Below are 15,775 nucleotides of genomic sequence, written 5' to 3'. Positions count from 1 at the left end.
AGCCTGCAGCTTGAGCAGAACTCACCTAGGCACGTCGTTATTCACAATGAAAATGGCAAAATAATTAGACTATTGTTTTTCCAGCGTAGCATGTTATTTGTTATGGTGCTTATAGCCCTACTGCATTTCAGAGCGAAACAGCCATCCGAGTTATCGCTCAGGTAACAACAGTGATAGACTCCCCTTACGTAACCTGAGTTTCCATGTCCCTGTGGGTGTTCAGAGTTAGTGTTTTGCCTCTCCGTGGAGGGTCAGATAACAGGTATTGCCTGTGATAAAAACAGAGGCTCCTTAAAGCGCAATAGTGCTGCTTAGCTCGGGAGAGTCTTAAGCTGCCCCGCAGCACAGATCTGGCATCAGTATATCCTCCATAAAGGCTGACCTTTGTCATTAGCGGAGGACAAGCTAATTTGACCCCTGAGTCGGTACTGTCTACACTCTACAGTCAGTGGCACTAAAAACAAAAACAAAACTCCTACAAGGAGAATTTATGTGCTCAATTCTAGAGAGCCCTTAAGAAGTTACCAAGCTTTTTATTTCCTTTCTTAACATGCTCCCGTTCCGCCTCAGCTTTCCTGCAGGATCTTATTTGATCTCGGGAAGATTCCGGGTTGAAGCCCTGAAACTGTTCTAGTAATAGCTGTTTCATTGCATCTGTCTCTTGTCTGTCATAAACAAGGGCTTTTTAAGCCAAGCTAGTTCTTTTCTTTAAGCACACAGGAACACGGCTCCTGAGATCCATATCTCTGCTGGGCAGAGAGCAGACAGGGCGCTTACTTCCGTCAACGTGGGGCACAATCAATCATTGTTGGTGCAAAGCCACGTGGGACACACACCGGGTGGGGAGGCTGGGACCGAGCGCCGGAACACACTAGGGTGACAGAATAGCGGCGATGCCGCAGCGATCCCGGGGTTCAACACCTCAGCGATGGAGAGGTCAGTGGGAAGGCTATGCAGTGTGACTATTATGGTCTGGCAGAGACAGTTTTAGCTGCTTGGAAACATGGTCATGCTATACAGCGAGTGTTTGTACTCAGGTGAAAGATAGATAGATCGACAGACAGACACACACACACAGAAAGGGAGAGGGCTACACTACAGAGAACTTGATGTGTTTTCTGCTAAACCAGGCCATGTGAGGAAAGTGGCAACACCTTCCCACTTGGCCTCTGGGGATTGCTCTAGAGGCACTTCATGCACTCCCCATGCCTCTTCCATCTTCTGCATCATCAATCACACCCATGCACGCACACGAAAACCACACACTGCAGGGAAACACAGTGCATGTCCTCATGTGTTGCATGACAGTCTGTATGTACACTATATATATGAGGGCGTTCCCATGTGGAAAAATGCATTTGGCATGAAAGCACACATCTGTTTCCATGTACCCATGGGCCTGCTGTCTGTACCTATTTATTCATACATGGCTTGAATATGAAATATAAAACAAACAAACAATTGTGAACTGCAAGGTGTGTGCCCGGCTCTTAGCACTTTGTCCTTTGTATACACTTAGCGACTCACATATGCAGGGGAAAGCAGGAGAAATCAGATGTGACTTCCACTTAACCGGTGATTTGCAGGCTATTAATGCTGCCCTTGGCTGTTTTAATTTGCCATAAGATTTAATTTGTAGGGAGCGTTACTTACAGCCTCTCGGCTGGCATGCATTTAGCTACGCCAGTCAGACTCGATAGTGCTTAGGTACACGTTGCCTGTGCCAAAATGACAAAAGCACAATCGTTGTCCTCAAACAAATCCTATCGGGGCTGGCCTTCAAAGAGATTGTGTTGCATTGGTTTGATGGTTAGTGTGAGACAGGGTGAAACACAGTTTAATTCCCCAAAGGTCAGACACACTTTAGCCTGGCATAATAGCACAGTGTCAGTGTGAGACTAATCAAGCTATGGGGTATTTAGAAAAATAGTTTTACACAGAGGCAATTCACATGAGGAAGCTTTTATGGCAGTAATTTGACAGGAAATGGGGAGAGAGATGGGGGGGGAAGACACGCGGGTTTGACTCCCGATCCCTCAGCAGCCTAGGTGCCCAGACATAGACATATATACATAGACGCCCCTTCCGGCTCTGAGGCGTGTGTCACCATTGAAGGCACTATTTTCCCGACATTCCTTGCGAAGAATAGCGGAAGCAAAGTGGAAGCTTGTCAAGCTTCCGCGTGCGTAACATAAGTCCCGGAAAAGACGCGCTGTGATTGGCCAGTAGTCACTTGAGTGACAGCGAGAGACATGGAGTCACATGAGTGACGTCACTCGGGCAGCGACGCAGTCGCCTTCAGCAAATGCCTTCAGCACTTCTAAATAAGAAAGCTGCGGAGAACTGTTGCTTTGTGTTCACTCTTTAATGTTTTCTGTTAGTAATCTAATCCCCCCTGGCTCTGATGTTGTATTGTTAATAACTTTGTTGTTTGTGTTTGTTTGTTTGTCTTGTTTTGTATTGTAATGTATATTGTCATGACTGTTATAAAGATTTGTTAAAAAAAAAAAAAAAAAGCCTTCAGCACTGCACTTCCGCCTTCATTGCGATACACGTCGCTCCAATGAACTGCAGCGGCAAATGAGGCATCTATTTCTTAATATCTATGTGCCCAGACAGTTGAGCTAACCGTCAGGCTGGCTCAGCAGCCTATAGGTGCTCAGACAGTTGAGCTAACCGTCAGGCTGGCTCAGCAGCCTATAGGTGCCCAGACAGTTGAGCTAACCGTCCGGGCCGAGGTTTCATTTTATACAGTATATATTTTGCCCCCCTTTGCTTAAAGCAGCACTATAAATCTTTCCCCATTTGAACCAGGTTTTACCATGTAGCTAATAGAGCCGGGAGATGAATTGAATCTTGACCATCAGGTCAAAATCTGTGTCAAATCCTGGGTCTAGGCGAGACATGACCTTTGACACTATCTACAGGTAAATGTACAAAAATTGTACAAGTTACCATTGTATAAACATAGCCTACTCCACCATTACTGATTGATAAAAATGTAAAGTTACATAGTAATGCTATAATTTATCACCATTTTACTAGTAAAGGCCACATGCCTAAACTGAAATACATTCAAGTTGTTATTCACATAAGTAAGAAATGTTATGGTGGCGAAAGCGATGCTCAGACTGTGGACTGGAATGAGAGAAGGAAGGATGGAGGGATGAAGGGCTGAGGTCATGCATGAGGCTATATGGGGCAATGAGTTGATGAAGGGCTGAGGTCATGCATGAGGCTATATGGGGCAATGAGTTGATGAAGGGCTGAGGTCATGCATGAGGCTATATGGGGCAATGAGTTGATGAAGGGCTGAGGTCATGCATGAGGCTATATGGGGCAATGAGTTGATGAAGGGCTGAGGTCATGCATGAGGCTATATGGGGCAATGAGTTGATGAAGGGCTGAGGTCATGCATGAGGCTATATGGGGCAATGAGTTGATGAAGGGCTGAGGTCATGCATGAGGCTATATGGGGCAATGAGTTGATGAAGGGCTGAGGTCATGCATGAGGCTATATGGGGCAATGAGTTGATGAAGGGATGAGGTCATGCATGAGGCTATATGGGGCAATGAGTTGATGAAGGGATGAAAGGTGTGAGTAGCCTGGGACTCACGGGGCATCTCACCAAACCCTGAGACTTTCGATAAGTCACTGTTTCTCAACCAGTGAGAGGTCGACGGACCACTATGGTATGAGATAATTATAGGTAACATTTTCACTTCAGTTCCTCAAATGTAAGAATGATAGAAAGAAAACTAATAGGCGTAGTGTGGGATAAAAGTCTGAAGTGCAATGGTGACTGTAATACTGCATTCACACAAAGATCAAAGATGCAAAGATCACATGATATTTGTCGCTTTGTATCTTTGTATCTGTTGCTCACACGGTCATCAAGTGTGTGTCCGTAGTGACGTGTGTCGGCTGCCATTGCAGCTTGTAGCAGCTACAAACGTCGGATGCATCTTTGCATCTTCATGTCGCTGGCTTCCATTGAAAATTAATGTGTGAATGCAGCATTAAGGGCTTGATAGTTCATTGCATACAGCAGCGGTTCCCAAACATTTTTGGCCATGCACCCCCTGTTACCTCCTGACCTAGCTGATGCACCCCCCACATGGAAATAAAAATTGCATAAGCTATATACATTTCCGATATATACACATATATACACATATATGAACCTGAATATGGCATATATATGCAGCATAGGCTATATTCTGCATATACTTTCCATATATTGGCATAATACAGTATGTTAATATATTTACTGTATAATAAATCCATAGCACCACCATTAGCCTTTTCATGTCGTGCACCCCCTAGAAGGCGCTCGCACACCACAAGGGGTGCACGCACCACAAGGGGTGCACGCACCACAAGGGGTGCACGCACCACAAGGGGTGCACGCACCACAAGGGGTGCACGCACCACAAGGGGTGCACGCACCACAGTTTGGGAACCACTGGCATACAGCATCACACACCGAAAATATCTAAAAGCTGTAACCGTAGTCAATAATGTTAATCGGGAACGTGCAAGTTGGGAATGCATGCCCGTCCCGGTTATCCAATAGCCCTGTACCCGTTGTACAGAATATGTCTGTCTGTGTACCCTTTGTACCCATACAGAGATCTCTGTATCTGTATCCCACGATGCGTTGTGAGCTTGTAAATCTGCTATTATCATGGAATGTTCCCCCCTCTAGAAATAGGACGCTGGTGGTTAATTACTTCCTGTCCCTTCCCTCTCCACACAAGACTGCCTAAAGATTAAATCCACAGCATACTGTTGTGCCCACTGCCCTCGTATAAAAAACAAAAAGCACGCTTCAGACAACAGCCACCTGTCCTTCCGCTGCCAGGTGCCTGAAGAGGTAAGTGACTGGTGAGCGCAGGTGTGACAACGTGTTGGCAGGGCGCCAAAGGAAAGGCCACAACCTCCTGTTTCCTCCCCTGGGCTTGCTGATATGAAGTCTACACGCTCAGCCCCCCCAGAATCAACACCCGCAGCACAATGTTTACCCAGGCCCAGTCCCCGGCTTCTCCTCTTTCACACTGTTTGTTTGTATGACATGAAACAGGCCTTGAGGGACCGATGCCCCCCCCCCCCCACACACACACACACACACACACACACACACACACACACACACGATACGGATCGCGGGGCCCGCAATGTCGAGGTGCTGAATGAAGGGCCGTGTGTGGGACGGAGAGCCACATAATAAAACATGTTATAAGGCCTCGTGTTGTTGTCTGGACGCATGGAAGAGGTCCATGTGTAAGGCCTGTGTGTGTGTGCGTGCGTGCGTGCGTGCGTGCGTGCGTGCGTGCGTGCAACAATTACATTGCTTTATCGCTGCTACACAGCACAAGCCTGATGTCCTTATTTCAAATCATTTCAGAACATTTCCCAAATTTACAATTTACAATTTAGGCATTTAGCAGACGCTCTTAATCCAGAGCGACTTACATTAAGCAATAACAAAAGCATGGCATACATCACATATATAAAAAGTAGTTATCATGAATCATGCGTAAACAGCAGCTCACATTCACAACACGTTGCAACGCGTCGTGAGCTTGTAGATCGGCTATTTTCACAATTTGTACAGTACATGGGGGGCTTAGGTTAACTCTTGTACACTCTCAACACCACACATAGAGACGAGAAAGGAAGGAAGGAAGAAAGAAAGAAAGAAAGAAAGCACTCACAGAGGAGAACAGAAATATATATGTATATGATCTTTGACCGTTTGTTCTTTGAAGACAGAACAAGGAGGTGAGAGGGGAGGGGTGTGAGTCAGTCGAATATATAGGAGAGCAAGGGGTTAGGGTTTGAGGACTACTGCATCAAATTGAGAGATGAGGAGAATGGGCAATGGGAGGTTTTAAGGCTTGTGTTTTTGTCTGGAAGTCCAGACAGTGTTTGACAGGGATCAAGACGGCATGCAGAGAGACTGGCCACAGTTATGAGAGCTCACAGAAGCCCAGAGCCAGACCAGGAATGTGACGAACCCATCCGAACCGTCCTGTCAGCATCTCAATCCCTGTTTGCATTCCAATGTTTTGGGGTTGTTGTTTTTGTTTCCTTTATGAGTTTGTCTTGGAGGGCAGGGTGGTTGCAAAACCACAGCAAGATAGGGAGACACATTATATGTTGTTTCACATAGCACAGCAAACGCGATTTACTTAAACCTGCTGTGGTGTATATTTGCTTCCGAGATTCTCAAACTTTTTGATTTCAAGGAGCCACCAGTGGGATATGCTTTAGGCTATGGGCCTCCATTTGATCATCTCCACTGTAAAATCCATCTAGTCGGCTCCATTTGTACAAGTTACAGACCAAGTTACAGACCCATAAGGGTCCAATCCATTTAGTTCCAATAACTATCAATAGCTGGGGACCGCCTGATAACCCCTCAAGGACACCTGGGGGGCTCCCAGACCACATGCTGAGAACCACCGTCCAGCATGGTTTTCTGAACTCTAGTTTGAGGTTGTTAAGCGTCTGTAGTCGTCCAAAAGCAACAAAGTGCAGTGTTTTCACAGAAGCAGAGAGTTTCCCAAATATTGTGTGCCGAAGCCGTCGCCATAGTAGTGGTGTTTCTGTTTCTGTAATGTGAGTATTACGGCAATATTTGACTAACAATCAAGTTTGAATAATGACAGCTATATCTAACCGGCAAACATAGTACATCCCTCTTCCCTCCTTATTTGGTGAACCACATAGACCAGTAATAAAATGGCGATATAAAGCGCAATAAAATACAGTGTTCTTGTAGTGGGCTGTGCCTTTACATTAGGCCCACCATGTCAGTACAACACCAGCTGTACCGACTCTGCTGCTGTTATTCAAACTTACGAACTCATCAATCGTGCCGATAAACTTTAAGGGGCTTCAAACTAGAGGCCTATATAGTGTATACGTACAGTAACGTACTATACATGCCTTCCACATAGCAGACCTGTCTCATTCCATCCGTATGTGTTACAACACATTGAGCTGGCCCCCACCCCCACGCTAGCAGTGGGACATATTGATGCCTGCTACACCATATAGCCATATACCCTGGCCTCGCTCGCCTCCCCCCCACTGTCTACTGTTCTTCACAGCAGGCCATCCGGCTTCTCCGCATCCCCTCTCCCCCATGGACTAATCAGCCATGGTTTCACTGCCCAATACCCCTCCAATTACCACTAAGCCTGTCATTCTCCTTCTCTGCCTCACACAGCCGGCAAAGCCCACCGGCTCAGCAGGCACGAGCACGCCAAACCCCATGTTGTGGGTGAGGGATGGCGGGGGGGGGAATGGGGTGGAATGGGGTGTGAGTGCGTCATCCTAGGAGGGGGCCTGAGGCGACTGGGGGAAGGGGGAGTTGTTCCTATTACCTATACGGAGAGCAGAGAAGGATGGAGAAGCGCTTCAATGCAAACCAGCAATCCCAAAGGCCCCCCCCATCTTCTGCTCACTGGCCAAGCTGAGTGGAAGAGTATGGGCCCATACTGCAGGCATCATGGGGTAAAATGGGCTCTGTGTTCCTCCCCTCTCCTCCAGGGATTGGCCTGTCTTTAGAAGCTTGGAGGCAGGGACGAAGCGGAGGAGGGGGATGTAGTTTGAAGTGGGTCCCGGGCCTTGGCCGCACGTCTCCAGAGGGAAGAGGGATGGGTGGTAACAGCAAGGGACCCCCCGCTGACAAAGCTAGGTGCTGGCCAATCCATCAACGGGGCTAATCAGAGTGATCTGGAGCACACTATTGCGACCTGCGCTGCTAAGGCCCACCTGCACCGATGAAACGAAAGCTTCTCCCCATTACAGATTGGCCTGATTTGAGCTACCGCTATACGCAACGGCTTCTTATCAGGACCAGCAGCATTAAGGAGATTCTTAACGGGATGATCTTGCTGTGCACCCGGCCACCCGCCACCTCCGGCTAAGATCTGGGGCATCATGGACATAATGTACTGTACCATTATATTCAGCTGCTACACTGTCGATGTTTAAGGTTCAAACCAAGTCAGAATCGCAAAGCACACCTGTACAAAGTCTATTTTTGAAAACATGTGTGTGTGTGGGGGGGGGGGGGGGGGGGGGACTCTGTGTTTTCCCCCTCTTCTCAGGGAGGGGACATTTAAAATGAAATAAATGTTATTAGTATTAGTGCAAATTTGTATACTACATCCAATGTATCATTGAGAAATGAGTGGCTGATGCAGTACATTAAAAGATAATTCATACTTTTATATTGTGATATGTGCTTGACACAAAATATCTTAAGTCACACCAGTGTCTTGACACACTAATTGCTCCCCATGTGCAGGTTTGTGCTTTGCATGGTTTCCTCTGCCATCGGTGTATGAATGTGTGTGTGAATGGGTGAATGGAATGCACAATCTATGTAAAGCGCTTTGGATAAAAGTGCTATATTAATGCACCATTTACTAGACTCAAAACTAATGGTGACCAAGCCTTTGCAGCCTTTTATTTGAAAAATAAAATAAATGCATAGTCAGTTTCTATGTTAAAAACACATTTGTTTTGTAAGCACTTGTTAACATGAATTTCAAGCATAATGGTGTCAACAGATATTGGTGGGTGTTACCAGTTGGTGGGTAAACTGATTTACTGAGGATTGTGGGCAGATGAGTGCAGAATTTGTGTTGCCTAGAAGAGGGCTTTAACTGGCTATTATAACCTTTCACATTGCCCACTCACCTACTGACAATATAATGGCCATGCATACACCACTGCAAGAGTGGGATTTGTTTCCACATTTTCCACAGCATCAACACTCATTCACATGATTTCAACAGACATGCCCACATCGTCATCGTCTGAACGCAACATTGTTGCTACATTTGCAACTATAAGGTTGCATCACAAATAAATTAAGTGTGCATCATAATTTAAATGCAGGCCTTTGATAGTGAGATGGACAGTATAGCAGAGAGAACAAAATCTCTATGGATGTTCATGTGAGCGCGAGAAGGAGAAGAACTGCACCAATAGAGAGAGAACGCAACGAGAAAAACATCAGTATGGTATGCATTTAGAATTCCAGCTCGGCCCAGTGGGGCGTCTTTAAAGCGGCCTCAGCTGGGGAGTTGTTTGGTAGAGCGCTTGGGGAGCATCCAAGGCCTCAAGGTACAGATGGAAGCTAGACTCGACGAGAGCATTCAGAACCTCACCAGAGACCTAAAGGTGCAGACTATGGGAAGGCAGGAGCGTCTATCGCTCGAGCCTCGAGGTGAGGATTGCCGCACTTATGGGATCATTCAAAACAAGTCAGTTCCTCGAACGCTTCCGGGCACTCACTTAAAATGGAAACGTAGCGATAGAGCTGCGTTCAATACGCTAGGGTGTAGGGGCTGTATAGCGAGGAAGGCTACAGCTGCGAAAAGATAAGAAAAAAGAATGTGGTCCTCTGTCCGTCCCAAAGGCAATATACTCTATGCACGGCAGCCATATTGGCAAGAAATTGTGCCTCTTCTTGCTTTGCTTCCTTCACAAAATGTTACCAATTAATCCAGGTGTAAGTGAATAAATCCAGGCTAAATCCTATATAATGTAGCTTCTAGCGAAGGTTCAATGAGGAAGATCTCTGTTGTCATCCACAGCTTGAGAGGCCAGCTCATCTAGCCAATCTGCAGTCAGCGAATCAGGCGATTGGACTCCGCCTTTAAATATCACTGCCTCTGACACTTGCCATAGAGCTCCGAAGTCTGACGTCACTTTCAGTAGAGGGTGTCAATCTCCAGGTTCATGTATTTGTTTTTTGCATTGAGATCCCCAAACGGCGATTTTAGGTCGCTTCATATAAGAACTGTGTTTGAAAAATAAACCGACCACCTCGGCGTTTCTGTCAGGGGAGTGGCTGTGCGTCGTTAATGATGTCCATTCATATTTGATACAGCCAGTTTCTAGAGAAAATGGAATTAATGTGACCGCAAAAGCCTTGAAACTACATATGAATGCAATGTCGCTGAGCATATACGTCACGCCCAGCTGTCAACATATTGCGTTCCTGAGATTCCTCGTTGACGTAAGCTCAGCTGGTGGTGACTCGACTCATACTAACCACGATACATTATATATCAATAAAATAAAAATAAAAATAAACGTAATTAACGTTCAGTTTCTGTTGTGCGACGGGCTGCGGGCAGAAGCAGCCTACCCGGAAATGTAGTCTCTGGGTTGTTTGGCTCGTTTCTAACGCTTATTTTGTTACTCTTTGGGTATATTTGTACATTTCCACCTTCAGTCGATGCTTCATATCCATATGAGTGAAAAGGCCCGGGTGATCGGTTTATTTTTCAAACACAGTTCTTATATGAGGCGATCTAAAATCCCCCTATGGAGAGTACAATGCTTATAAAAACATACATGAACCATGGCGCTCACTGCCCTCTACTGGTAGTAGAGGGCAGTGACGTCAGGACTTCGGTGCTCTATTCTCTTTTCAGTTTGCAACAAGCAACCCACCTCCATCCAACCCCTTGTCATCTAGTGTTGAGAAGGAAGGAGGTTCATCTGCTCTGCCACCACCAGCGTCTAGATTCCAATGCTCCAATAGGGGGGTTCTCCCTATTAAAAGCTAATCTTATTCAATAAATGCAATTGGAGTCAAATCTCCAAAATGGCCACGTCATTATGAGTCAGACAAAACCATATCAGAGCATACTTATTTACACACACCTCGACAGTGGGTGCAGGGCCAATAACGCAATTATGGAAGGAGGTAGGGCCATTCACCATTATTTTGGTAAAAAATTACTTTATTGAGTTAAACGACAAAACCATAAACAAGCCCGATAAGCCCATATATAGGCATGGGGATCCGGTTGTCGAGAGACACAGATCCGACCGCTATGCCTATAAATGGTCATGTGAATATATGGGACCCGCCGACTTCAAACTGAGCAGGCGCATCGGCGAGGACTCGAGAGGTCGTTTGGATAATGCGGTTGTCCAGAACTACCGATCAGAGTGATATATATGTCCATACAGGTATATATAGGCATAAATAAAGGATCTCCATATGGGCATAAAAGGGACAAGGACTGACAGATACAGACATCTCCATGTCACAGACAGCCGGGTACAACCGGGACTCTGACAAAGCCCCTGACACTATATGACTCAGACATATAGATTGGCCCACGTATCAGCCCGAACCTCTAGTTAATACATAAGCACTCCAAAAAGCCTCAAGGGTGAGTTATACTTTGTTGTGTGCCGGTGTGTCACTCACCAAAAATATCCTTCTGCAGCGCTTTGTGAGCTTGTAGATCAGCGGTTATCGGTGAGCGCAAACCAAGTATAACTCGGGCATCGGCGGCGCTTGCCAAGCAGCGGCAGCAGAGGACGAACAGGTAAAGAAAGGGGGTGGGCTATATAGTGTTTTCCTCCAGTGTAATTGTGTGTCGGTGGGAAGCGTGGAGCGGACCAGCTTATTCCTTTTACATAGGATTAAGATAACTACGGAGACAGCAGAAGCCTTATTGGATCCTCGGCGAATTACTGCGGGACAATGTCGGGGCCTTCTCAGCATCTGCCTGAGTAATTAGGACTTCAGGGGATGATGGGAGACAGAGTGAGGAGGAACCCATACTCGGAGAAGAGGAGATGGAGTGTGTGTGTGTGTGTGTGTGTGTGTGTGTGTGTGTGTGTGTGTGTGTGTGTGTGGGGGCGCGTGTGCGCGTGTGAGTGTGCATGTGTGGAATAGCTCAGTATGTTGTGTAGAGAGAGAGAGAGACAGACAGACAGACAGACAGACAGACAGACAGACAGACAGACAGACAGACAGACAGACAGACAGACAGACAGACAGACAGACAGACAGACAGACAGACAGACAGACAGACAGATATTAAGCATGATAGAGTGAGAGCTATACTGAAAGAGAGAGGAAGCTTATTGCCACAATAATGGAAAGGTCAGTGATGGAACGCCCACAGTGCGATCATTATAGTCTGGCTGAGCCGAGAGCTCTGGATGTGTTGTCATTTTAGCACATACTTTGGTAGAGATGCAACCACAAACACCGGTGTTACTATGGAGAGAGAGAGAGAGAGAGAGAGAGAGTGAGAGAGAGAGAGAGAGAGAGAGAGAGAGAGGTAGCTGCACATTGTGTGGGTGTCTTGATACAGAAGACCTTGGTGACATAACACAACGCTTTACATTGTAGTGACAGAGATACAGGAGATACAGGAGATACAGGAGCACTATCTACAGCACCGCTTCTCAACACCGAGTCTGGAGGACTACCAGGGGTCCAAACACACCCTAACTCTGAAGGCCCACGCATACTCCAGTTTTAGGTGATAAGGTGACCACTAGGGATGTCCCGATCACGTTTCATTATTCATTTCATTACGTCAGACATTACGTCAGACCACAGCTGATCAGTCTATATAAGACCTTACACCACTCAGTTCACACGGGTGTGATTTTTTTGGTACGAACAGACACGGGTACAAAGCCAGCCTCACCGCTCACCCCAACACATCCCTCTGTTTCTCTGAGTCCTGTACGGGTCCAATTTTCGAAACCTGCACCCGCCCCGCCCGCCCTGCAATCATCAGTTCCACAACCCGCACGTTACCCGTGATTTATATAAAACTCGAAACCGCCCGTCAAAAAATGTACCCGTTACCCGTTCGTATCACCGTTCGCTATCAAACTCGGGTACCCACGTCCACGGGGTATCCGACCCGTTGCAGGACTCTGGTATGCGTGGGCCTTAATAATAGTGTGCAAATGTAACCAATGGACCTGTACACTCTCAAGAGTTACATTTCCACTGAGGGATTATCCAGGGTAGATTATAGGGATGAGGGATCCCTGTTCCACACTCTTGAAGTTACAGACCAGAGATATTGAGAGACCATTTGAACTCCAAAAATCACACCCGTGTGAACTGAGTGGTGTAAGGTCTTATATAGACTGATCAGCTGTGGTCTGACGTAATGTCTGACGTAATGAAATCACACCCGTGTGAACTGGGTGACCATAGCGACCATGCTCATTTTTACGAACAGACACGGGTAAATTTGTTTTGGTACGAACAGACACAGGTACATTTTTTGAGTGGTGTAAACCACTCCTACAACTGGCTTTGTTAGTCTGTCTGTGCAGAAAAAATGAGCATGGTTGCTACGGTCACCCAGTTCACACGGGTGTGATTTCATTACGTCAGACATTACGTCAGACCACAGCTGATCAGTCTATATAAGACCTTACACCACTCAGTTCACACGGGTGTGATTTTTTTGGTACGAACAGACACGGGTACAAAGCCAGTTGTTGGAGTGGTTTACACCACTCAAAAATAAGGGGAAGGGGAGGGGAGGCCTGAAACCCGCCGAAGAGCCCTGATCTAGAGTGTCTCTGACGTGCTTGTGTGCAATGAGCATGTGCATATATAATGAGTGACAGTGTTAGAAAGATCTTCCAAAGATAATATAAGTTACCACCTTAAGAACTGTTCAGCGCAATATGTACCTGCCACCTTTAAGTGCGCAGTGCATTGTGTGTCATTATTCCAGTCAGAGCGGTGAATGCAAGTCAACTACAATTCACTCTCTCTCCTAAACTTTCATCATTATTGTGCAGCATTGCAGTGCCAGTGTGCGTCTTTGATTACTGTAAGTGCATTATTTAGTTCAGTGATGCCTTCTGTATACCGTTTTGAGTCACCGCTGTTTCTGTATGTTTATTCCGTCGCTGGTTTGATTGATAGTAATGTCAGTGATTGATCACATTCCCTTCATGTCAATGCTCTACACTGCGTGCTTTAAGCTCACTTCCTTTATACTTTCTCTTCTGTGGCATTTAGGATCGATGTGTATTTATATGTTTAAGCACCTTATTCAGCACGTTGGGTCCGTCACCCAATTGTTTAGCCACGTGTAAGGGCCGATTCATACTCCTATTTTACCGCTGTTTCGGCGCTGTAGTGCCGAAATGATTTCGGCTCGTCAGAAATTTCCAGTAGCACCGAAGAGCCGACTTTAGGACGGTACCCGCCCCCCCGAACCTCAAATGACGTCACATTGTAGGCTCTACAGAGCCGAACCGACTTTTATTCGGCTAAAATAGGAGTATGAATCGACCCTAACGGCATTGCGCAACGTCCCGCAGCTGCGGGTTGCGGTCTGTCCTTTGATGTCCAATTAAGCCACTTTAGAGCCGAGGTAGGCTGCAGAGACTTGTTCATGGAGTTATTGATATGTGTTTGATCGTATTGGCCAGTTTACATGAAAGGGTGTGATGTGGATTAATGTTTATGATGATATTAATGTTATCCAGTACCTGGTGATATTGTATATGTATGGTATCGTATTTGTACTCATACATATTATTGCTTCTTGTCTGTATTTATTGCAGAACCACATTATCATTCACACTCAGTGCTGTACCATCTACATCCCCATGCCATTTGATTATGGAGATATCCTGTATATGCATGCCACTGACAGCATTCTAAAACCCTTGGACGCAATTTATCACAGTGCACTCCACTTTATTACAGGAGCAGGTTTCAGAACACATCACTGTGCATTATATACCTCAGTAGAATGGTCTTCTCTGGCTCTTAGAAGGAAACAACATGCTACCCTGTTCACGTATAAAGCTTTAATTGGTAAACTACCTCTGTATTTAACAAAACTGCTAGATCTCAATACATCAGCTTATGGTACTAGATCACAAGATATGCTTTTATTGAAGGTACCAAAAACTACTACTAAATTGGGAGATACTGCCTTCAGGGTGTATGCTCCACATTTATGGAATGGTTGTCAAAACAAATTGAATTTGAATGTTTTTGTTTCGTTTACTACTTTTAAGAGACTCTTAACTGACCTCACACTAGAGGAAGGCATATGCACCTGCTTTCTGTAACATTTTGTACAAGGTTTTGTTTCTGTGTGTATGTGCTTGTGTATTATATTTGTTGTACTGTGTGTCCATGTCATGTATGTAAAAATGTAAATGTTCTTGTTTGTATACAGGGCTCCATTGAAAAAGAGACCCTGGTCTCAATTGGATTCCCCTGAAATAAAGGTTTCAATCAATCAATCAATCAAGGCCTGTATGCCTGTACAACAACTACAGTAAACTGCCATAAATCCCCTTCACTCTCCTGTCCAGTGTGTTCTGACCGACGCCCCGGGGGCGAATGAATCACAACTACACAGAACTAGTCCATTCTAATACAGTCCTTTCAACCCCTATCCAACAGACAGGCTAGGTTTACTCACTTGTGCACGGTGCGTCCGGCAAGTCGACATCCGCGCGGTAGTAGCCGTTGCGGCACACACAGATGGTGGCGGCCTCGGCCGCTGAGCGGCTATTCTGAGGACACTGCAGACACAGCCCTGGACCCTGGGTGGACTTGAAGGTACCAGGAGGGCATGCTGGGGGAGAGAGAGAGAGAGAGAGAGGGGTAGAGAGTGATTAGGGCTGTCACGATTACAAATTTAAGTCAGCGATGAATTGTCACACAACAAAATCGCCATTAACAAGTTAATTGTGTTTTTGGCATTGAACATTTGGAACTTTGATTTCCGATTGCCTTTAAGGCTTCGTAATCAAAAATTGCACAGGTCAGATATGACAAGTAACTTAAATATACAAAGAAATTAATTAATGACAAAATGCGGAAATGGCTGATCTATTGCAAGCTTGTACAAGCGTGTTGTTGCAAGCTTGTAGATCTGCTATTTGTGCTTACAAAAAAAAAAAAAAGTATATATATATATATATATA

General features: G+C 45.8%; 1 protein-coding gene across 1 annotated transcript in view; it reads right to left on the bottom strand.

The window, feature by feature from the left end:
* The window catches only part of LOC306943120 (ephrin type-B receptor 1-like), a gene marked incomplete at its 5' end in the record, with an annotated part of 106,696 nt that overhangs the window by 90,151 nt on the left and 770 nt on the right, over nt 1–15,775 (bottom strand). Inside the window, one exon of the mRNA XM_079529322.1 lies at nt 15,268–15,423. Within this exon, the coding sequence (XP_079385448.1) occupies nt 15,268–15,423 (156 nt within the window). The remainder of the gene's footprint in view (nt 1–15,267; nt 15,424–15,775) is intronic.

This window comes from Electrona antarctica, assembly GCF_951216825.1.
Source record: "Electrona antarctica genome assembly, chromosome: 19".
NCBI classification, from domain to species: domain Eukaryota; kingdom Metazoa; phylum Chordata; class Actinopteri; order Myctophiformes; family Myctophidae; genus Electrona; species Electrona antarctica.
Note: the sequence above shows the minus strand (reverse complement) of the source record. Positions and strands in the feature narration are given on the sequence as shown.